This window comes from Pelecanus crispus, chromosome 11 (assembly GCF_030463565.1).
Source record: "Pelecanus crispus isolate bPelCri1 chromosome 11, bPelCri1.pri, whole genome shotgun sequence".
In the NCBI taxonomy this organism is placed as follows: Eukaryota; Metazoa; Chordata; class Aves; order Pelecaniformes; family Pelecanidae; genus Pelecanus; species Pelecanus crispus.
The window spans coordinates 16,943,236-16,967,273 of NC_134653.1; the positions used below are offsets into that span (position 1 = coordinate 16,943,236).

At 39.6% G+C, this 24,038-nt stretch overlaps 2 protein-coding genes across 6 annotated transcripts in view; one reads left to right on the forward strand and one right to left on the reverse strand.

Moving 5' to 3' along the window:
• Positions 1 to 10,101, reverse strand: part of KATNIP (katanin interacting protein) — a 66,842-nt gene extending 56,741 nt beyond the window's left edge. For all 3 annotated transcript variants that reach the window (XM_075718399.1, XM_075718398.1, XM_075718401.1), the window contains exons 1-4: positions 10,071 to 10,101; positions 9,375 to 9,451; positions 7,271 to 7,440; positions 2,764 to 2,843 (exon numbers count right to left, since the gene is read on the reverse strand). In XM_075718399.1, the coding sequence (XP_075574514.1) occupies positions 2,764 to 2,843; positions 7,271 to 7,440; positions 9,375 to 9,436 (312 nt within the window). In that variant the 5' untranslated portion in view covers positions 9,437 to 9,451; positions 10,071 to 10,101. The remainder of the gene's footprint in view (positions 1 to 2,763; positions 2,844 to 7,270; positions 7,441 to 9,374; positions 9,452 to 10,070) is intronic.
• Positions 10,102 to 10,417: 316 nt separating this feature from the next.
• The window catches only part of GTF3C1 (general transcription factor IIIC subunit 1), a 44,227-nt gene continuing 30,606 nt past the window's right edge, over positions 10,418 to 24,038 (forward strand). For all 3 annotated transcript variants that reach the window (XM_075718330.1, XM_075718331.1, XM_075718332.1), the window contains exons 1-10: positions 10,418 to 10,638; positions 11,340 to 11,549; positions 11,722 to 11,898; positions 13,058 to 13,201; positions 13,789 to 13,885; positions 14,372 to 14,495; positions 18,527 to 18,685; positions 19,335 to 19,450; positions 21,014 to 21,335; positions 23,143 to 23,354. In XM_075718330.1, coding sequence (XP_075574445.1) covers positions 10,418 to 10,638; positions 11,340 to 11,549; positions 11,722 to 11,898; positions 13,058 to 13,201; positions 13,789 to 13,885; positions 14,372 to 14,495; positions 18,527 to 18,685; positions 19,335 to 19,450; positions 21,014 to 21,335; positions 23,143 to 23,354 — 1,782 coding nt within the window. The remainder of the gene's footprint in view (positions 10,639 to 11,339; positions 11,550 to 11,721; positions 11,899 to 13,057; positions 13,202 to 13,788; positions 13,886 to 14,371; positions 14,496 to 18,526; positions 18,686 to 19,334; positions 19,451 to 21,013; positions 21,336 to 23,142; positions 23,355 to 24,038) is intronic.

Genomic DNA, 24,038 nt, shown 5'->3' on the forward strand with positions numbered 1-24,038 from the left:
CTTGTCTCTAGTTACAGGGCTATGACCTCACTGGGATCACAGAGATATGGTGGGATAGCTCACAAGACTGGAGTGCTGCAATGGATGGATAGAGGCACAGGGTCTTTTAAGACAGACAGACTGAGAAGGAATTGTCATCCTGTATGTGAGAGAGAGCTGGAGTGTGTGAGAGAGAGCTGAGCAAGGAACAGGTCAGGAGCCAGTCAAGAGCTTTGGAGTCAAGACTAACAGGCAGACCAGCATGCATGCTGTTATAGCGGGTATCTGCTATAGACCTCCTGATCAAGAAGTAGATGAGGCCTTCCTCAAAAAACTGGAAGAATCTGCAAGTTCAAAGACCCTTGTCCTCACAGGGTACTTTAACAAACCTGTTACCTGCTGGAAAGACAACACAGCACCGCTCAAGCAATCTAGGAGATTTCTAGAGTGCACACAGGACTGAGGAGCCAAAAAGCAAAGGTGCTCTGCTGGAGATGCTAAGAGCTGGGACTCTTCAGCCTGGGGAGAAGGCTCTGGGGGATCTCATCAATGTGTATAAATACTGCACAGGTACTGGTCACTGACAGGACAAGAGGCAATGAACACAAATTAAAAAAAACATGAAATTCCATCTGAACAGACGAAAAAATTTGCTGTGAGGGTGATCAAACACTGGAACAGGTTTCCTGGAGAGGTTGTGGAGTTTCCATCTGTAGAGTATTCAAAACCTGACTGGACATGGTCCTGGGCAACCTGCTCTAGCTGAATGTGCTTGAGCACAGGGATTGGACTAGATGATCTCAGGAGTTTCCTTTCAGCCACAATAATTTTGTGATTCTGTGATGTCTATGTATGAAAGTGACTACTTGAAGTAACTGCAATTTTTTGAAGATGTATAATCTTGTGTATAATATAATGAGGGGGAAATGTTATGCCTTAAGCATTCAAGCACAAAGATTTCTTTGCCTTTGTAAATGTCAGACATGGCTGCAAAAGTGGTTAGAATTAATTTGTTTTACTTCATAATTAGGAGGCAATCAAAGTATGCACACTGTCAGTTACTCAAGCATGGCTAAAGAGGGGTAGAAGATTTGAGAAACTCATCTTTCCATACCACAGAATTTCAGTACTCCAAAAAGACAAAGCAGGAAGTGCATATACCTCTCTCAAGGAACAAAGTCATGTGCAAGTAATGTTTTTTTCCCCACTTTTGAACTCTTGTGCAGACAAATTCCATAGGAGGAATTCTCATAAGTGAATGATGGGAAGAGGACTGTTTCATTAAAGGTAACGTGATCCAGAAGTCTGTGCAATGATATTAAACTTAGTTACCTGTGTTCACACACTCCTCTACCATTTTCTAAGTGCCAGGAGCAGAGATGTCCCAGAGAGAAGATCCTAAGGCAACCTGGCTTTTGATAGCATGTGTTCTTTCAACAAGTCTATCTTTCTGCCTCATAGCATACCTTAGCACAGCCTAAGTTTGACAGTAAGAGTTTGACAGTTTTGAACATAAATTGCTAGGTCCTTTAGCTATCCGAAAAGGCCACAGGGAAAATTACTGGGAAAGTAAACTGCTGTCTGGCACAACCTGCATCTTACTCAGTGGTTGCACATTTCCTTAGCTAAATAATTCCAGTTATTCATTAAGATACTATAACTCTGCTATCCTCCCATCCAATTGCATAAAAGACTTAAGGCATCATTCTAAGCTAGTCTCAAGTAGTAGATAGTTTTTAGTATAGCTACCTATATTTAGCTAACTTTCCAATCCAGTCAGAGGAGACACCTCCTTCTTCATTTGGCTCTTGTGATTAGAATGACATAGGTTATTTGGCAAATTTAGTGAACAAATTCTGACAGGCCAGTATGTAAGCACTGATCTATTGAGAGAAATAGCAACTGAGAAAATGAATTAAACTAAGCAGTAAGGGTGATAAATAAAGTAAAGCAGCCTTTAAACTTGAATGTGCAATATTTGCTGAAAGAAAACCTTCATGACATGAACACTTGATCCACAGTGACAGTGACCCCTGATCCCCTGTCACAATAGCAATTGTCCAGCCAGGGCAATTGCTAATCAAGTAGCATAATGATTTGGGTGACATGTCTCAGTTGTTCAGAATTCACATTTGTTCTGCTAATTAAGTCATACTCCTTGACAGGTTAAGTTAGATCCTTCTTTAGGCCAAAAGAAAAAAAGACCATTGAGGTTTCTTCAGTGATCCAACAAATATGTAGCTGATGGCTCCAAATTTCTTATAGACAGGGTATTTTTATTATCTATATGCATTTTCCTCTCTTCTGATCTACAAGAATCTGTCACAAATTACAACTCAAGCTATGCAAATTACACCTCTGTGTCCCTTAATACTATTGCAGGATGGAGAACAGCAACGACAGGCAGGGATGTGTCTCCAAAATGAGATTCTCCATCCTTTGCACTAGATAAGCTCTCTAGGCTTGCCATCAGAGATGTCAAGCAACAGCTATTCTGCTGGAGGACAGATTGAGCCAGTCATGTCAAGGCTACAAAAGTTTCTGTGATGGATGTCACTGAAACCAGACCCTTTCAATGAGATTTGCCTCTTTAGGCTTCAAAGTGGACACAAAACTGGTCAGGGTATCATTTCACATTGTCACTCAGTATCCAGACCAAATCAAGACTCAGATTCTACAAGAGTCCCAACTGCCCACTATCTACTACTTGTAACCTATTTCCCCTAAAATTATTTACAATCTAAGAATTAGTTTAAAGAGGCATTCTTTCAAACTGTTTATTACCTGAAGCCAACCTCTGCGTTGTACTCTGCTTGGTGCAGTCTGTGTGCTGTGTTCTCGCAACTCACTCTTTTCTAGCTGCGCTGCTTTTTCAGAACGTAGAGATAAGAATTAGAAGACAGAAAATAGAAATACAGTATTTGACAATATACACTTTAGTTCGTGTTCTTTTTTTCTTTTTTCTTTTTCCCAGATGAGGACAGAAGATTAAGTCTTTGACATATGTATGGTATCAACAACTGAAAAGGCATTCCACTCCAGATATTGGCTAGTTGTGTATTAGCAGCAGGAGTTTTGAACCCGTTCAGGGACAGTCATCATCATGTGTATTCAAGAGAATAAATTGTTTAAAGATACATTAGCTTAACAGCAAGTGAAGCCCCACATTCATTGATATGAAAGAAGTATGTTCTAGAATAGGGGTGCACACCATTCTAACTCCTAGCTGGGTAGACAGTAAGCTGTCTTGAGAAGCCAGCTGAGCCCAGAATCCATACTACTGAAGGCAGACTCTGATAGACAGGGTCCCAGTGAAAAACAGGTGATATGCTGGGTTTACAAAGGAATTGTGTGTATTTACTCTCAAACTAAGGAAACATAAGGTATTGGCAGATAAACAGAATTTATTAGGTATTTAACATACTGTGCAAAGAAGGATTCTTCATGTACAACTCATAAATGAAGGACAAACAATCATTTTCCTTCATTTCTAAGGCAAGGAGGAGTTGGTTCCAGAACTTCTACAAAAATTCTGTGTATGGTCAAGCAGAATTAAGGGTTCCTGTGCTGGAAACAGTCCCACCTTACAGTGGAACAACAGATTTTTGAGAAGATGCTTTGACTGAGACAAAGAGACAAACATCCTGCAGGTCACATCAGCATCCTCAATGGAGCAAGGACATCACCAACACTCTCAATAGCATCCTAAATAAAGGCTTCTCATTTCCTATGTCCAAGACAGATTTACAGCTTCCATTTCTTCTCAGTGGAGAAAAGTAGCTGATGCAAAACCTTTTTTCTTTAAGCCATAATTTAATGGTCACCCTAAGCCAGCAGAAACTAGCACCACCAATAAAAGAAGCTGTCATCCTACAAAGGTCATAGAATCACAGAAAGATTTAGTTTGGAAGGAACCTCTGGAGGTCACCTAGTCCCAACTTTCCATTCAAAGCAGGGCTTACTTCAAAATTAGATCAGGTTGGTCATTACAACTCTCAATACCACATTTTCTTTTTTGGGTTGGACAATGCTACATGCACTCATGCAGTGAACTGTTCAGAGAATTGATATGGGCAAGTTTTAACCAAGGAAAAACATAAAAGAAAGATTATTTTTAATTGTATTCACTTGTGCAATCTGGTTCACCATGAGATTGCACAAATGCTGGTACAAGCAGGTAGGAGAGAACAGGCACAGGATATAACCATTTTTGGGGGAACAGTGTATTCTTATGTCAATTTAGAGTGATCATAAAATTACAGAGCAAGAACAAGATGTTGTTCTATTGCTTCAGCACAAAGTACCTGTCTCTTAGGCCTGAAACAGGACTAAGAACAGAGGGAGAAAGGAAGAAACAAGATATGTAATATCTTGTCTGGCAGAAAAGCCCTTCCAACTAGAGCTCCTGCTATGCCATTAGGCTATTCCTAAGTAACTCCAGAAACACCTTGCGGTCATTAGCATTGGTGCTGATTACTATGGGGCTCTTCTGGCACTGAGGGTGAACTGTCGTGAGGTTACAATGCTAGAAGCATGGTCTGATTCAGTCACTGCTTTGGGACAGGATTAGAAGCATCTTTCACTTCCTAAGTAATCCATCTCTTCTAAGCAACTGCCCAGAAGGCCACTCATGTATGCTACAAATGTAAGTAGGAAAAGGGGACAGGGTAGGACCCATGCTACCACTGCTGAGTATTTGGGTCTCAGAATTGTTTGAGTATTTTGTGATAGATTCATGTGACCAGGTCTCTCTAAACCAGGAAAAACAGTAGTTGAAATCCCAGGCAGAAGTTGATGCAGCTGAGCTACTTGTCTGTAGTATAAACATTACTTTAGAACAAAAACATCCTTCTCACAGGATGGATGGGATATGAATACCAACTATTACCTGTTTTGGCACACAAAATAGGTCCACTGGTGTCATTCCCTAGGAGACTTGAGCTGACAGTGCCTATTCTAGTAGCCAAGGACTGAGTAGTACATCATCAAAATACTAGTCATAATCAAAGGAGAAACCATGCTACCCTTAAGCCATGTCTTTATGACCACACCGACATTCACTGGAAGCACATACATGGTTGTGAAACTATGTCTGGGTTATACACCCAAAGAAATGACAGTATACCTAGAGACCAGCTTCACTACCTTATAAGCCCATCTTACTTTAATTCATTTAGCAAGCCTAAGCGTCAAAAGTTTATCAATCACTATTATAATGAATTACTCCTAGGGAACACAGACAAAGAAAATAGTCCAGACAAATAGATTTATGATTACACTTTCAGGAACCACAGAGAGGGATTTGTACCCATTCTGTATTATTAAGTATCACACATTCCTAATTCTTCAGTGAAGACTAATCCTATAGGTGGATGTTTTAGAAGTAATAAATGATGCAATAACTCTCATGGGAGATGGCTAGGGAAGAAAATTCAGTGCTTTATCTCAGCTAGTAATCATTTCTGTAAGTAAAATCATATTCAATCATTGAGAAGAAATGCCTAGAAATGAAACAGACCACAAAACTGCTAAGGTACTGCCCCCTGGCAAGAAGTTTACACAGATCAGAAATGACTCCCGCTCCAGACTCTAGTGGTAAAATCAAATGGAAATGGAAAAATGACAGGATGATGATTTAGTTGATATCTTTCACTCTAGTTACACGTGTTTAAAATAACAACACTGGATAGCTAAGAAAGAGCAAAACACTGAGTTCTCTTCTGCAGAGATAATGCTACTGTCTCTAAGTTGGTGGAGTTGAGGAAAGGAACAGGGACTGCCACTGAAGTTTTTAAAGGTCCATAAGACAAACTGAAGTATTCTACCTTGACTGAATCAAATGGCATTAAGCAACCATAAAAATAAACAACTTTGGTTAAGCTTAGAGATAACAGATGCCCAACAAAACTTAGAGAGGAAATTTCTCTCGACAGAGTTCTATTATAGCTGCTGCCACAATATGCCTCCACAATTTTTGGACCAAAAAGTCAAAGACATTGTTTTACACCCTCTTTAGCTACCTAAGGGTGTATCATCCTAGTGTGACAGAGCACACCATTTCCTTCTTTTTCCAACTTCCAGAACATGAACTTTTTTGCCTCTTTTTTTTTTGCCTCAGTTTTTACTTTCATATAGAACAGTGAAACTAGGTGACTAGCTGATTCTGTATAATCTGCAAGAAATTATACAGCAGACAGCTAAGCCTGAACACACTTAAACTTGAAAACAAGTAGTATGTACTCAGTGTAGCAGGAAAACAAAGAAAAAAAGAGATCGAGCTTAGAGTCATGGTTAGAACAGTTACTGAAAGAAAAGTTAGTTTCCAGTATTGTTGAGATTAATAAACTTTGATTCATAATAAATTATCATATTGAGTAACTTTTTAAACTCTCTGTCTTCATTTTTTAAGTGAAAATAAAGCTTAAACAGACACTATCTACACAGCAACAGATTAAAAGAACACACTCTAAGACAGGTTGTGGCAAGCGTGAGGATAACAGACTAAGGTTGGTAACTGCTTTAGATGGGTATTCAGTGAAATCAACTTTATTTTCATTATGCTAAATAGATTAGAGGGCCAGTAAGCTCACACTTTATACCTTCATACATGCAAAATTATTCTTGTCACTACGTTGCTCTCTATGACAGGCAGACTTAAATTACAAATAAAATACACATTTTTAAATGCAGCCAGCTAATCACTGGCAGAAAATGGTAGGTTTTCTTTACTTCAAATATTTTTTTCTTTATTTCAAATATTTAAATAAAGATTAGCTGTCCTTTTAAGACAACTATGATAGCTTAAACATAATTTACGAGCTTAATGCAGCATTTACTGCATATAATTTGACTATAGCCTATGCCATCAAATGTCATTTGTGTACAGGACACCAGACTTAGATAGCCAGACCAGATCTTAAAGTCCATCAGATCTTCAAGTCTATGAATGGTGTTATGTATCAAAGGCGGACAATTATTTTACACTGCCAATTTATATACATTTGTAACCTTCTAGTTTTAGTTATAACTGCTTAACAAATGGCAAGGAAATTAGTTGGAATTAGTTAGGGATCAATGGAGAAATTGATAGGGTGTTGCAGAGACCATTCCTTACATACAACCAAAGTACTCTGATGAAAGAGTCCCATGGAATTGCATTCCACTAAGCTCAAATGTTGCTGTCTCTTTATCACAGCCTGACCACCAACCTCACCAACTGAATTACAGCCCTGATGAGTAAATGTTTAAAATAGTTCTAGACTGCAATCTCTGTAAAACTCATGTAACTCACCATTTGTCCCAGAAGTCTTTGTCTCATTTTTAAGGTAGCCACGTGACTTGATTTTTCTGCGGTAATTTCTCAGCTCTGAATTAGCTCCATTCAGATACAGAGAAAATCCTTGTTCTAACTGCTCCAGTTTGATTTGTATAGGATCCTTTCTTTTTAAACGCCCCAGTACCCTGAAGTAAAAAGGATAATAATTCATCCTTACACAGCATATACAGATGGTCAGATTAGCAATAAATACAAAAACACACGATGTCACAAAGCTGAAAAATATGTTCCTAGTTCAAATAACAATTTTAGAATATAGCTTCCAGGACCTGTTCCTGTTCTGTAATGTACCCACATGCTGTGACATACGAAGTTTGACCAAGCCTCTCCCTTCTGAGACTTTTTTCCATGTTGTTTCTCATTTCACATTATTTTTTCCATTTAGTATTTAGTATATATTTAACCTTTCTTCTTGAGAATTTTTAAGAGTTTTACTTAGAATTTCAGAAAGCTTAAAAATGGTTGAACTCTTTTCAAGAAAAAAATAAGAAAAAGATTATTTGTGTTTTGAAACTTGAGAGGGAAAGCCCTGAATCAATAGTGCAGTTACAGATACCAGAAAATTTAAAGTCTGGTCAAAATAATATTAAAAAACCCACCCTTCCCCAGGCTCAATTTCAGTGCAACACCTACCCTCTCTCTTCCAAGTCTCATCTTCCCTCCTTTTGACATGGGTTATACTCAGTCCATCCTAATTCCTTTGGTGATGTGACATGCAGGCCAGGAGGTTGGGGCCACGTGGGTGACAATTTCTGCCTGCCCGTGCACAGTGTTTCCTGGTTTCCCTCTGACACCAGGGTGGGTCAATCCACAGGCCAAAGTCCCCCAGGGGTGTATCTGTTCTAACACGAGTCACCTTTTTCCAAGAGTGTGTCCCCAGCACTCCTCTAGGCAGCATGCCTCCACAGGAGCAACCCATCCCCTGCAGCCACCACTCTCTTAAATCCACCCCAGGCTGCTCTGACTGGCGATGTTTTGGTACATGATGGGCTGTTTCTGTTAGTTTTGGATCCAGCAGGACTGGCTGTGACTGGCCCAGGGCAGTACCTGACCTGCTCCCACACAGGCTACTCTGCAGCCTCCACTATCCAAAACTGCCAGTTATGTCCAATACCGGAAGCATGCCTCTTCTGAAAGGTACAGTTGCCACCTGCTTGTCATGTTATAATTCAGTGGCATTTGTCTCCACCAAAATTCAGAATTAGAGCTGCGACAATAAGGATGCAAGTTGTTTCAATCATGAAATAACTTGGTTTTATCCTTTCCTAAAACTGCTTTAGGAGACTATATACGAAAGAAACTCATGTTCAAAAAAACTGGCTGTTCTTCTAATACAACTGTGGCTTTTGTACGTTTTTTTTTTGTCTTTTCACCAAACAATTCAGTTTGTTGTAGGCTTTGAGTAAAAATCCTATGGCTTGTGGTAAAGGACGGAATCTAGCAAGAAAGTTCTGTAGACCCGTCTGAATTAACCTATGAAATCCATCTGTCTAGGGTACAATGACAGGAAGGTTCGTATGAACAAAGATTAAAAGAAATGCTTTAAACTTGTCTGAAAGATACTGAAGTTTGCAAAAGCAACCTAGATGTCCTTATCTCCCACCTTAGCAGAACCTGACTTTGGATAGCTAACTTTAGCAACTTTTGCATGCAATTTCCTGTATTTCTGACAACATAAAAACCTTGCCTCATAACAATATCCTCACATAGTGTGAGCTGCCAGTTACTTCTGAATCTAGAACCTCTTGCTCTATAAACAAAAACCTTCCCTGTAAGCCATGGAAACAATAACTATTTTATTAATAAATTTATCTATATTTTAAAGTATGCTGAAGAAATATTGTGATCTCCTCTAGAAATAAGAACTTTGATGGACTTAGCAAAGGGAATAAAAGAGAATCACCTGACTACTTTAAGACACAGCAAGTCAGACTTTGCATCACAAGTTTGAAAACCAAGTTTTTAAACTAATATTCACAACTGCTGATATTAGATACTGTATTAGATAGTACACAATGGATCTTACATACTCAATTGTGGTAACAATTCTGTATCTTACCGGTTTTTCTGCTGAAGGGATATCAAGTATTCGTCATGTTTTTCATCAAAGTCAGTCACCATGTCCTTAATATAAAGCTGAAATGAGAATATAATTGTCACACTTAAGTACAGAAATGATTTATTATAGAGTACTACTGGGTTTGCACCCTCAATAGACAAGAATGCTATAAACTGAAAAAAGTTCCTCCTTCAACAAAGCATAAAACTGTCAGTGTAGTAAATAAAATTCCTGAAGAACAGAGGAAATGTCACTTGTTTTACTTATTTTTCAGAACCCTTCACAATCTACTAAAAAGCCTAAAAATACTAAAAATGGAAGGCATATGCTATAATGAGTTTATAATCCAAGAATTGACAAGCAAGTCAATTCTGGGGCACAAGCTGAAAGGGACATGCCCAAAGCCCAACTGTAGGATGATTTTCTTGAATAGCTGCTGCTCATAAGGACAGTTAATTCTAGAACATACTCGCTGCAGAGGCTGTATACATTTAAAGTGTTTAATTAAAAAGATTTTACCTTCCTTGCCTTTCAGGAAATACGAACTTTTCCAGCAATTCCCACCAAGTATCCCAGAGTTGCTCCTGCAAGTTGTGGCAGAGTGCCCTCTTATACACTCAGAAGTTTAAACTTGCCGCCAAAACATTTAATTTAGTTCTGTACCAAAAAAAAGAAACCCCGTATTTTGTCTCTTACCGACTGCAGAGTATCTCTGCTAAAACACTGCCCGTTCCCGCGCCCTCTCTGAGGTAACGCAGCGTTAGGGCTGAACGGACAGATCTCCCGAAGGACAGAGCAGGGGCTCGGGCTCGGGCTCCCTGCGCTTTGCCTCTGCGGCGCCGGCAGGCACCGGACTCAGGAGAAACGCGGGGGCGGAGCGCCCGCCGGACGAAGACCCCACAGCAGCTCGGCCGGCACGGCGGCGAGCAAAGGCCGGGCCAGGCCGCGCCGCCGCTGCCCTGTTTGTGCGTTTCCTTGGTTACCGTCGCGGCGCTGTCCTCACTTCCGGCGCGACAGCCTACACCCGGAAGCGGCGGCGGGGGATGGAGGCGCTATGGGCGCTGCTGGACGAGGTGGCCCTGGAGGGGCTGGACGGCATCACGCCGGACGCGCTGTGGCTCCGCCTGGGCGCCCGCACGCCGCCCTTCCCGCTGCCGCTGGAGCCCGTCACGCAGCAGCTCCTGTGGGCCGCGCTCAGCGCCCAGCCCGGCATCAGCTTCTACTTGCTGCCGCGGGCGCGCCCGCCGCTCCGCCTGTACGACCGGTGAGGGCAGCTCCGGCGGGGACGGCGCTCCCTGCCCCACCGAGCCGAGCCGCCCCCTCTCGCAGGCCGCCGCGCTTTCCCCTTCCCGCCGGGCGGGGTGCCCCGCAGGACGCTCGGGGAGGGCTTGGTCCTCTGCCGGGGATGACTCGGGCCTGGTTCTCCAGCCGCCCCGCTGGCTGCCTCTGCTCGTTCTCTGGAGCCACTCAGGTTTTGCTGAAAGAACGCTTCAGTAGCTGGTTGACGGCAGGCGAGGCGGAGCGTGGTTTTGAAGCCTGCTACTTAGGAGAGCTGTATAGGAGTCCTGGCTAGATTTCCGTTCTAATGACTGTTTACCACTTAGGTACAAGCAGAATTTATATGTTCCAGTTCATCGGGGTGGATGTACCAGTTGTTTTCCTTTTCTGTAAACTAGTATTTATATATGGTTCTTTTGTACCCACCACTTCAATATACTTGAATTTTTGAAGATCAAGAAATGTATTCCACTCCTCCTGCCTCGTACATTCTGCTTGTTGATAAGGTTTGGTCATACTCGAGGAGTGCGACTCTGCTCTTTGTGTTTTTCCAGCTTTGAGGTTTTGAAAGAGTTTTGTTTTTCCAAGATATTTCATAGAGGTATCAGCATTGTTTGTGACAATCTTATACTTCAGTTCCAAATTCCCCTTGCTTGGTTAAATGTTGGTTCTCTGCTTTAATTTCAGGTATGAAGAAATAGACCTTGAAACAGGAATACTGGAAACCAAAAGAGATCCTGTTCCTTCAGATGATATTTATCCTGTCCACATGATTTTGGATAATAAAGATGGCATACAAGGTTCCTGCCAGTATTTTAAAGAGAGAGTAGATATCACTGATCAAATAAGGAGGAAGGATTTGCAGCCTTGTTATACTTATATAGAAGCTGTTGAAAAGTGAGTGAAATCCTTATATCTGGCATTAAAAGATTTTTAACATAAGCTTTAAAATTTAGTCCTCACTCAGTTTGTGCAGATTATATCAAGAATGGTGTTTGGGGGGAAGTGATTGATCTCTCTGTTTTTATGGAACTAATAATAATTTATTACTTTCCCTTCTGTTTCTTAGATGGGGCGAGAAACTAGTCATTGTCGCTTCCCAGGACCAGCGTTACAGAGCTTTAATAGGCTGGGAGGGGGACCCTGACTTAAAACTCCCTGACTTCTCCTACTGTATATTGGAACGTTTAGGTCGTGCTAGGTGGCAAGGAGAGCTTCAGAGGGACCTTCACAGTGGGGCTTTCAAGTAAGTTTGTATCTTGCTATATGAGTTAAATCAAAGCTAATAAGTTTCCACTCGTTATTTATAAAGATTATATTATAGATATAGATATAGATATATTATAGAGATACACTTAAGAATTCCTGTGTATTCATTTAAACTCATATCTGTGTTGGTAGTGTCTCATCCTTACTACCAGGAGCACTTGGTTCTTGGAGCCTGTATTGCTAGAAGTATACTGGTCTCTTCCTTGAGTTCATTATACTTCCTGATATTTTCTCATGGAACCAGAGATTGTCTATTGGGTCATTACACAAGTTTCTAATTTGTGGAAATTCTTGCTTTCTCTAAATCACTCTTTCTTCAAATTTGGGCCAGAACAATGATTTTCATTTCCTTTTCTAAACTGATGAGTAAGCATCTTATTCTGCTCAAGTTCTGAAGAGATTCTTGGATGCCCGCCTTTTGTCCCCAGCATTTGTCCTGTGCAACATCTTCCTCTATATGACCTGAACGGGAGCCTGAGTTACCAGCTACCAAACTAGACCATGTGTTTTGATGGAGGAATATTACACAGCCTCCTAGGGAACATCTGGTTTTGTATTGCAGTGCTGGAGAGCATTAGCATTGCTGTTAAGGATTCACTGCTCTTAGGACGTGAAGCGTATGCAGCTTGCAAATCACACTGGCATTGTTTTTTGCCACTTAGGAAGCTCTTTTAGGTAACTAAGGTGATGGGGGTGGAGGGGAAATCTTTTGTGGATACTTCTCTGTCAGTTCAGTGCCCTGAGTCAGCTCACCAAGGAGTGGGATGAACACTGGAGCTATTATAAGGGGTGCAGCGATTGTAGTGTAGCCAGGAGTGAGAAAGAGGGCATGGGGATACAATATTGGTTCAGCTGTGTCATCAAACCATGTCATGACACTGTCATTGTGCATAGAGACTGTAGGTTAAAATTAGAAGTATTTCTCTCTGTTTAATTGGATTAACTGTGAAAATCAATTTCACAGGTTATCTTAATTTTGGCACTTCCTAATTTTGAGATTGTCACTTTCAAAATTAACAAAACATATGTTGCTAAGACCATAGGTAGTTTACGTAAAGTGTTTTGGGATACTGGATAATTAGAATTTATTTGCAGAAGTTCCTATGCCTATAGATAGCTTGCCACCTTTCCTTTAGAGTGGATGCTGGAAAAATTCATTATCACCGAAGAGTATTGGACAGAAATGGTCTCATAACAATGCAGTCCCATGTCATAAGACTACCAAGTGGAGCACAGCAACACTCAATTCTTCTACTTCTGACTCGCTTTCATGTTGATAGGTATGTACCACTCAGATGTTTTAAAGATCTCCTGGTTAGACTGTGACCTTTTACTGTGATGAAAGTTGCTATGTTGTCACAGAACCATCAAAGTTTCCTGGAACTGACCCTTCTCAACTTCTTTATTTACTCCTCTTCCAGGTGCTGGACAGTTAAAGTTTACTTGTCTTGAGGCTGTAAATAATAGGGTATACTAGTGCCTGTCACGTGCCTACATAAGCCTAACTCTTCTTATTGTAGCACTCATCATTCTGTTATTTTGAGTGTTCTCACTTCAAACACATTTCTAATAGTCTGTTGTTGTTGTTGTTTTCCTGTCTTGTTTATGATTAGAACTTGTGCTTCTGTGGATTGCCAATGAAGTAACAGCCTGGGCTTAGTCACTGTTCCCTCAGTTGGGATCTCTTCTTAGTGACAAATTCTCTCACGGGCTATTCACAGAAGGAAACGAAAACTGTATTTCCTAAAACAGTCTGAGAACACTTCAGCATACTTTCTCTAGTGACTGACATTTTGTAAAGGTACAACTCATGTTTATAAAGTTATGTGCATGCTGACATGTAAAATAACTTTCTTTTCTTGGTTAGGAGGAGCAAATATGATATTCTGATGGAGAAGCTCTCAATTATGCTAAGTGCTCGTTCAAACCAGATGGAAACATTAGGAAACTTGAGGGAAGAATTGGTGAGATTCATTATGCTCTTTCAAATTCTCACTCCTGTAGAATCTAGATGATTAGTATCAAAGGCAGTCATTCATACAACCTGTTTTTTAAAGTTGCACAGTATTTTGGGGTAGGGTATCAAAAGAAGGATCTTAACCTACTAGGTCAAGTTACTGTTGCTGTTTGTGATAAGGAAGGAGTTCTATTCGATCCACAGTTTCAGAAGAGTTTTATTACTGGATATCATCATGCAATTCTTAATGCATGATACTGCTGCTGGTTGCTGCTGCTTGTTTGGGTGGTAGAGTCGGAGGGATAGAACACAATCCAGAATTATCTCATGCTCTGCCTGGTGTCTGCATTAGCAAGCTTTTAAGATCCTTCCTTGATATCGTACCCCAAAATACTGTGTTTTAAGAACAGGTAGTATGAATGTCTTTGATACTAATCACCTAGAGGTGAGACTTTGGGGCTACAATGACTTTTGCCATTTCTCTTTGCATTAGGGTCTTTGTGAGAGAACTTTCAAACGTCTCTATCAATATATGATGAATGCTGGCCTAGCCAAGGTAATATCCATCCCATTACAAGATATACACCCTGATGGAGGACCCTACAAGACAAAGAAAGGTAACAAGAACCATATTTTGCTTCCTTTTTATGTAATTACATTGATGCCATTCTATCTGTAAGCTTCAAATCTTAAATTAAAAGATGTGTAAGTGAAAATGTGTCTATGCAATTATGTGGAGAACTGTGTTAATAAAGCTAGAACACTGCAGCCCCCTTGAATTAAGCATTTGTTCCAGGTCTTTAAGAAATGGATGCAGGCAAGTTTGTTGTATATTGATGTCAGCTGTTTCAGTGGATTGTGACTCCTAGTAAGATTGCTGAAGCCAATACAGAGAGTAGGGACAAAGAGCAGTCTGCTGACCTTTCGGGTTGAAGTTGAATGACAAGTCAATAAACTTGAAAAAAATATATAAAAAGTTATATAAAACAAAAAAGACCATTATGAAATAAGAAGCTAAAGAAACAGATCAACTTAGTTACGGCTTTTGTGAGATTATGACTTTTGCTGAATGTAATCAGAATGCAAAGTTTCTCTGGAAAGTTTCATATCAAATTATGAAAGTAAGCTTCTAGAGGGCTACCTTGGAATTCTTTAAGTAAGCAACATAGCCAGCAACTACTATTCAAAAAATTAGTTTTTTGAATCTACTGAGTGATAGTTTAATGCATAACCGCCTTTGAATTCAAAGTAAGTAGCTTTGCAAGAACTGCTGATAACTTCCAAACGTGTAATGGAAAGACAAAGAGCAGAACAGCATGAAGAAAGGGAGCAAAAGAAAGCAGCTGCTCTTAGGAAAAGGTGCGGATAAAACTTGTGTGGGGAAAAAACTACAACAAGTAATAATAGAAAGTATGAGGAAGGATAGTATCACCAATGGAATTAATGCAATTGCTTAAGGAAATCTAAACCAAGTCTTTAATCACAGAAAATCCTAAGAGGCAGATTTGCCAGGGTTAAAAAGATAATAGTTCTAAAAGATGAACAGCATGTTTTTCAGAGATGTAGTGAACTGTTTGGGCACGGGGGGGAATCTGATATGAACTAAACATTACAATTTATATAGTCTTTGTGAATAGGAGTGATCATAAAGGAAGAAGTGAAAGAGCCAATAAAAATGTGAGAACTTCAAGAAGACAAAAGTGAATGCCAGTTACATGAAGTTGGATTAAGGCTCTTGATAAGACAACAAATTCCTTCAAATCTTTTAAGCCTGGGGGAAGGAAATCTCTCTTTAGGGAAATTGTGTTATGAACAGGGAATAGTGGCCAGAAGTAGGTACAGCGTCTAGCACAGTTCAGAGAAATAAGGGAATGATTGAATGAGTTCATTTGTCATCAAATATACAGGTCCATGTCCTTCCTATAAGAACATCAGAAGGAGTTTTACACAGGAGAATTCATTTAAGTTTAGAGTTTCAAGACAGCAGTGGAGATCCTTAAAAATATTCTATAATGGATCCGTATACAATAAAATATATGGGAAAAATTATCAAATTCTTACAAAATATGTATTGTACATAGTAGTTAATGTATTTCTTGCTTGAGCAAGTGTCTCAACATACAGTGGCTTGTACAACAGGAATACCTTTAGTCACACCATTTAGCATTGTCATCGAGAAAAACCTAGGTTGTCTCTTACACTGTCTTTGAGTAGTATTGCACCAGGTTATATTTGTTCATACTTCCTCACACTGAATTAAGTTTCAGAGGTGTTCTAATCAGCTGAAGACATTTGCAAATAAAACCCAGAAGACTAGGTAGTATTCCGAAAAGATAAGAGTTTATAACCAGTAGTAAAAACATCTAACTTCCAATTAAAGTATTTACTTAGAAGACAAGAAAATACAAGTTCATTTATAAATTTGGTGGCAATCCACAGGGCCGTAGATGTTTCATGTTTTGTCATAGATTGGCACAATGGCAACTGCATTTACTACTTAAGTTTGTCATGAAAAATGGCACCTGATGAATCTTTCACTTGAACGATGATTCCATCATAAAGATGTAAAAGCAGAAAATCCACATAAATGCCTTCAAAAACACTAGGTATTAAACTAGGATGAATTAATAATAGCTGATTTTCATCAGAGATCAAGATAGGTTAATCTCTGGAGTTATACAGAAAAGCAGATAGAAATATGTGGGGGACGCTGAGGATGAAGCCAGAGCATCTGCTGTGGGAAGCACATTATTGGGCAGCAGGAGCTCAAGTAAAAAGAATTCATTGGGGTTTGTTTTTTTCTGGTTGGTTGGGGTTTTTTTTGGTTTGGTTTTGTTGGGGTTTTTTTTTTTGGTTTGGTTTTGGGTTTTTTTTTTTCCAAAATAACTGCTTCAAGTAAAAATTAATGGGCTGTAGATATACAGAGGATGCGATAACAGTGCCTGCAGCCCTACCAAAATGTCAGCACTTAATTACTATATTGAGCAGTATCTTAGGATACTGGCAGGGAAAGGATTCAGGTGGAGGAAAAATAATGGAATCATCTGGCCTGGAGCTCAGTCACATTATTAAGTTAGTATGGATTAACTTCATGTCAGCTAGCCTTCAGTAACTGATCATATATATATAAAAGATAAAATTCATTGACTGAATCCTTAATGATTTCAACTAAAGCTTTCACATGGCATTTTTCACAGTAGGGATGTACCAGAGGAGTAGAGATGGCTGTAGATGTTCCTACTCACGGCTGCAGGATGAATTGGCTACTTCTGCAGTAGCTCCTGAATCGCTGCAACTTTATAAGCTGACAATGTACAGTAACTTAGTTCTAGCTTACCACTGGTCTATTAAATTGTTCAGCGGGAGTTGAATGACACTGATGATAGCAGGTCATCCTTATAGCGGGGAGCAGGATCGCTACAGCTCTCCTGAAGTCATCCGTCCCCACTCTTCTGTGAGATCCCAGAAGGGTGTGAGATCCCAGAAGGGTAAAGTAGGTGGAGAGTTACTACAGCACAGCCAGTGCACAGTAACATGTTATGATGTGGAACTGAATCATGTATGAGATTCATGTGGCTGGTGGGCAGCAGTGAGTTCTGTCCTTCTATACAAGAACCTTAGTTTTTGTGTCTCCATTTTCGTTGCATATAATTATAGCACACCATACATGTTAACAAACCTAGCCATTCCCTAAGTGCAGAGAGTAGGTTAGGATGTTGGACAAGAAATCTAGAAGCTTAGCTGCTCATACATGGTTGCATATAGAGCATCCATAATATAACTGATAGCATGTGTTGTGGAATCAGCAGACAAAGGCTAAGAAGAACCTCTTCTCATAGTGATGTTGGAACTGTGCAACATAACTGTACATTTTAGTTATCCTGTAAGAGCTTACTGGATGGGGTAGGACTCTTCTATTTGATCCTTTTCTTCAGGATGCTAGTTGCTTGGTGTATGCTTTCTCCAACATGCATGCATACAAATATAGAAGAAGGCGGTAGGACATGATAAGCTGACAGTTCTTTTAAGTCCTGGGATTTTTAAATATTGGGAACTGGCAGCAGCAGCTGATAGGACCCACCAACTGGTGTCACTTTGATCACTTGCTGAGGAAAGGCAATCTTGTGTTAAGGAACAGTTTTGCAGCCAGGTAGTTTCCTGTATCTTCAAATGTCTGGTTCTCTTTCATTATGTGATTTGCATTTATAGCAAGTAAAAGATGCTTTGAGTCTGTAGAAAGAAAGGAGGGGTTTTATACCCAGTGAGTAATATCGCAGTTAGGTATGTGTTCTGAAGATGTAATACTGTGGATCAGCACTTCTCCTTTCATTGATTTATTTGTACTATTGAAATTTCTCTTGTTACTGCAGTGTTTTCCACTCCACCCATAAATCACTGTATTGGGCAGTCCTAATGTTGACACAGATGCGAAGGTTGGGACCACCTCAAAAATTCAGTTAGTCAGTATTTTGACATACTGGTATATAGGGAAAAGCTGTTGCAAACCTTTCCTGGAAATAAGCAGTAGTCTTTGGTCATTTGTTCCCCATTGCACTACTACTATGTGCTGCTGAAAGAAAGAAAATGGTTTAAACGTGCACACACCCTGCATTTTGTTAAGAATTGTTACTAACATTCATGTTCACAGGGACTGATGTCATGGTCCGTTGCCTTAAATTACTAAAGGAATTTCGGAAGAAAATGGAAGATTATCATGATGATGATGATGAAGAGATCATCACAAAAGCTGTTCAGCCTGTGGATATTGTTTGTGAAAGGGATATGCTCACCCAGGCTTATGAGCTAAGTAGGTGATGTAGTAAGGCATGCTAAATATTTTTCCTATTGCCTTCTTACTACTTGTATGTATAAAAGAAAGGTATATATTGTAGCAGGGTTTTTAAAGTTCTGATTGGTTTTTATGTATCAGAAAGTGTGATTTTTTCATGGAAAAAATCAGCTTTATGTTCAGATTAGACTGGAGCTATAGGTGCTGCCACCTGTTATCGCATCCCTGGAAGCTTATCAACTATTCAATGCCACCAAAAGAAGACAGCATTGTAGAAGCGGGACATTGTGGTGGGATGAGAAAAGGTGGTGAAGAAAACAGTGTTGCTTCTTCTCTCCTACCTCTTTTCCTTTCATAATGGAGAAATTAATAGCTGACTGTGGAAAGCTGTCGGGAAAAATTCACTCTTGCTTTTAATCTGAAGCTATCACCTTCAAACCTTATTCTGCTGGGGGACTGCTTTACGTAAAATTGTGGTTTATGACAGGATTTGACTGTATATTGTGTATGTCTGAAAATGTCTAGTTGTTAGTGATGAATGTTAAATTTTATATTCTGGCATGTACAGTTGTTCGGAGCAAATATAAGCATATGTAGAAATGTATGTATATATAATTCAGTCAGGTTATTTTCCTGAGATGTTTTCTGGTTTTCCTTTCTGAAACAGTTGAAAGCAGGGGAACCAAAGGTATTTCTCAGGCAGAAATTCGCTTGGCTATGAATGTGGGAAAGCTAGAAGCAAGGATGCTCTGTCGTCTTCTGGAGAGGTACAAAGTTGTCAAGGTAAGGTTAAAATAAAATAATCTAGATGCTTATTCAAACTGGCGATACAATTGTGGTTACTGTGGCAATTTGTTATGACATTGTTAACCTCAGGCAATAGAAATGTAGGGATTTGAGAATTGCCAATGAAAGAGTCCTGGTAAGATTGAAAAGAGTATGACCAGTATGACTTCAGTTGAGGAAAAGGTATATAAGAGAAGTGTTCAGAAAGTATTCAAATTTTAACGTACTGTAATCTGAGGACTAGGCCTAGTTGTGGGAATGTAATATATCTGCTTTTCTTGCGTATCTTTTCTTCATTGTTTCCTGGTTAGCTGCCTTGACACTTAATAGTTTGCTGGACCAGATGTAACAAGTATTTTACATTGGTTTGCGATTGGGTGCTTAAGTAATAAAGATCGTGGGGGAAAATGCACGTGGCTGCATTTTGCTGTCTATATCGAGTGCACATTCTGGTGATCCACATCAGCAGGTAGGATTCTGTCGGACACTGCTTCACAGCATTCCGGAGAAACACTGTTCGCTGCACCATGAAGCAGGTCTGCCCTCCAAAAAGAGACAGGGCAGAGAAATGAGCCTCAACCCTGCTTCACCTGTCCTCACCCACTTACCTAAGTCATTCACTGTAATCAGTGGTAACCAGATGACCTGGGGGCTGGTACTTTATGGACATGAGCATAAATGTCTCTCAACTCAAAATAGCCACTTTGCTTAATTTTTTACTATAAGACAACTTCTATTTTGCAAGATCCTCTACTGAAAGATCTTGTCAGAAACCCTCTACGTTTAAAATCATCAGTCTACTTAAATAGCAGTAAATTCTGAAAAAAAAAAGTTACTTTTGTAGAGGTTATGGTGATTAAACTACTTATTTCCAGATATTTTAATGTTGTTTTTCATTTCAACAAACCAAATAAATTCAGCTATCATTTCTCACATGCACCTGCCCCTTTCCATGAAGGCAGGATAATTGCCATCTTCCCTTAACAGAGAAATTTTTTTTACTAAGATCTTGTCATTTGGTAAAAAGTTCTGTAGAATTAAAAGCAAACAAACTATATAAACCATTGGAATATGTAAACATGCTTTTTCCGAAGTCAGCTGTGAAGATTAAATCTTTCCTTATTGATAGACTAAGTGTTTGAGTTTCTAGATACTTGAAAGCACCTCTTGTAGTAGGCAGCACATCAGCAGTTATACTTAAGTCTGATTCACTCTGGTAACTTCTACATTGCAGTTATTTTTCTGAAAAACATTTATTTCCAGTCTGAATACATGTAGTTTGTTCTTCCTTAGACTTTTCTACATTCCACATACTATAGGCATTTCATTCTAGTATGCAGGTAATGCAGATTTATTTCTTTTTCAAGCATGGTATTTCTTTTGATTTCTATATGTTAAGGTTAGTCAACATTTTTGTTATTTAGAAAAAAACATAATAACATGATATCTTTTCATGTGAGGGGAGAACAGTTAGAAAATTTTCCCACTGTTGATGCTCGAGAACAGACTGCAAGAATGGAGAAGTAAGGTGGTAAAATAATGTTCCAACTATTTCCTTAGGGTTTTATGGAGGATGAAGGTCGGCAAAGAACAACAAAGTATATTTCATACATTTTTGCAGAGGAGAGCGATTTAAACCGTCAGTTTGAGAGAGAGAAGGCTAGGAGCGAGCAGTTAGCTACAGTTACTTTGGCTCTAGTGCCAGAAGGTTCTCCACCTGTGGAAGATGCATCTCCTGGAGATGATGATACTTTGGTCTCGGAGTCTGACAATGAAGAAGGGAAAGCTGGCAAGAAAAGAGGAAAATGTCAGAAGGCCAACGCTGGTTCTCTGTTGAAATTAAGTTTCCAAGATGATACCCATCAGTCAACACCAGCTAAAGGTAGATCATGATTCTGCAATTTGGAAAGAACCTTGCATTTTTCTTATGGATCCTTTTATTAATGAAAAAAATCATATACTATTTAGCTATTAGCTAAATTAGATTAAAGTTTTTGATCATATATTTATTTTTACACTTATTTGATTATTTCCATGCTTTTTTGATGTTCTTTCCACCAAAAGTGTTATGTTTCAGAATACTGTAGGTGTGGTAGTCTCTGCTCTGGTGTTTGTGTGCATCAAAGAATGTTTCTGACTATCGCTAATCACTGGGACAGTCTGCTTCTCCTTACCCCTATGTCATTTTGCCCCTTTTCCCCATGCAAATGAAATGGGCTTACACACCTTGCTCCTTGGATATTCAGTTATTTTTCTGGTGGCTTGAAGAGCTGAAATGATTCTGCAAAGGGTCAGACAAATTCCCAAACTGTTGCAAGGAAGGTGGCAGGACTGTGTGGCAAAAAACGAGCATAGTGGTGAGACCATGGTAGCTAGCAGTCAGGTTGGCTTAAGCTGCTGAGAGAAACAGCATCCTTGGGTAAATTTTATATCTGCCTTGGATGTTCTGTGATGAACTGACGAGCTATCTGTTCTGGACTCTGTTTTTCAAAATATCTTACAGCTCAGGCTATGCCCATCAGAGAGCACCATCTTCGCAGAGCTTTAGCTTTTAAAGTCTTTGAAGACTTCAGAAGGGATTTGAACACACTTTGTATTTCTTGAAATATTTTATTTCTTCTTCACTAGGGAAAAAGGTGGGCTGTGCCTCTCATTAAAATGCATAATTTCATTCCATGGGGTATGTAAATGTCATCTTAGATGTGGGAAGTAGCACAGGAGCTGACAGACCAGCCAGTTAACCTTTTTTTTTTTTTTTTTAATTGTAACATATACAAATTCTTCCCCTTTTAGCAGTGGGGTTTTTTTTTCCGTTGGAAATGCTGGTAATTCAGATGGTATTGCTGGTATTGAGACTTAGAGTCTCTGCAAAATATGTATATGTTCATGTACTGATGCAAACCTTCAAGTGGGATGACTTTAAATAGAGTAATACTGACTTCTTGTCTGAGACCAGATTAAGACAGTAACTAACTACTTTCAAGTAGCAATAGGCTTGGGATGACTTGACCCACAGCCTTACTCACCTAAGCATAGTGTAACAAAAATGTCATCTCATGAAGCTAATTGCTTCATCTTTTTCTTTAGTTATTTGGAACATCTTAATGTGAAACCTACCAACCTTTTGGGGACATTTTAAAGAGGATATGATGATTTTTTTGTTGTTGTTGTTTTATTTATTTTAACTATTTGAATGTTCTTACAACTTCTCTGATAAACTCCAAGGGAAGAGAGGAGAACAGATCTCCATTTCTTATGTAGATTATCTTTGCAGTAGTACTAAAACCTTGTTCTCATTCTGCTTTGAGTCAGAAAAGTCAGGTTTCTGGCAGAACTTGAGAATCTTTGTCACAGAAATTCTCCGTTCTTCAGACAGCAGTTTCTGGATAAGCTAATCTGGCCCTTCGTGGTTTTCTAAGTCTGCTTATGAAATGGCTTCTGCATGGAGAGAATTATTTGATGACAGGGAGTTCACTTTTCTTAAACTTTACTTTTGGAGGCTCAATGCAGCCATTCAAGATCAAACCACTGCTTCCAGCAGGGTAGAAGAATATATAAAAAATATAGCAGAATGCTTTTAAGTAGTTACGTGGGTGGATGGGGAAAGACCTCTTATGGAGAGAGAATTCAAACATTTAAAGGAAACTGTAAAAGCAGAACAATTAAAAGGCTGCTTACTCTTAAACCAGGCTCAAAGCCAACAGCTGTGAAGTCTCAGGGGAAGAAGCTGCCTTCCCCTCAAATTCTGGAAGAGCCCGAAGAGCTCCCAGAAAAAGTTTCAGTGGAGAGTTCTACTTTGGAAACTCTAAAGCAGGAGTCCAGTCTTTCCACCTGTGCTCATTCCACTGATGAAGATGGGGATGTGGCTGTGGTTGAGGAGGTCAGACTTGAAGACCCTAAGGTAAGATCATGTCTTAATATTTTCTTGTTGGTACAGCTGTCTGAGCTAAGTTACATACTTTTACAGCAAGACTTCAAGCTATAGTTTTTGTATTCATTTAATGGATTGTTTTAGGTTTTTAAATTTAATTTCAAAGTACGTTCATATTTTTGCTGCATTGTAGTTATAAGTGAAAATTATTCCAGGAGATGGGAAGGTAGATGTTCAAAATACAGTTCTGGGTTAGTTCCCTGGTGCTCTCCAAATTCCCTGTGTTGACTTAGAATCGTAGAATCGTTTAGGTTGGAAAAGACCTTTAAGATCATCCAGTCCAACCCTTAACCTAACATTACCAAGTCCACACTAAACCAATTAAGGGTAGACTAGACTAAACCATGTCCCAAAGTGCCACGTCTACCCGTTTTTTGAACACTTCCAGGGATGGTGACTCCACCACCTCTCTGGGCAGCCTGTTCCAATGCTTGACTACCCTTTCTGTGAAGAAATTTTTCCTAATATCCAATCTAAACCTCCCCTGGCACAGCTTGAGCCCATTTCCTCTTGTCCTTTCACTAACTACTTGGGAGAAGAGACCAACACCCACCTCACTACAATCTCCTTTCAGGTAGTTGTAGAGAGCGATAAGGTCTCCCCTCAGCCTCCTCTTCTCCAGACTAAACAACCCCAGTTCCCTCAGCCGCTCCT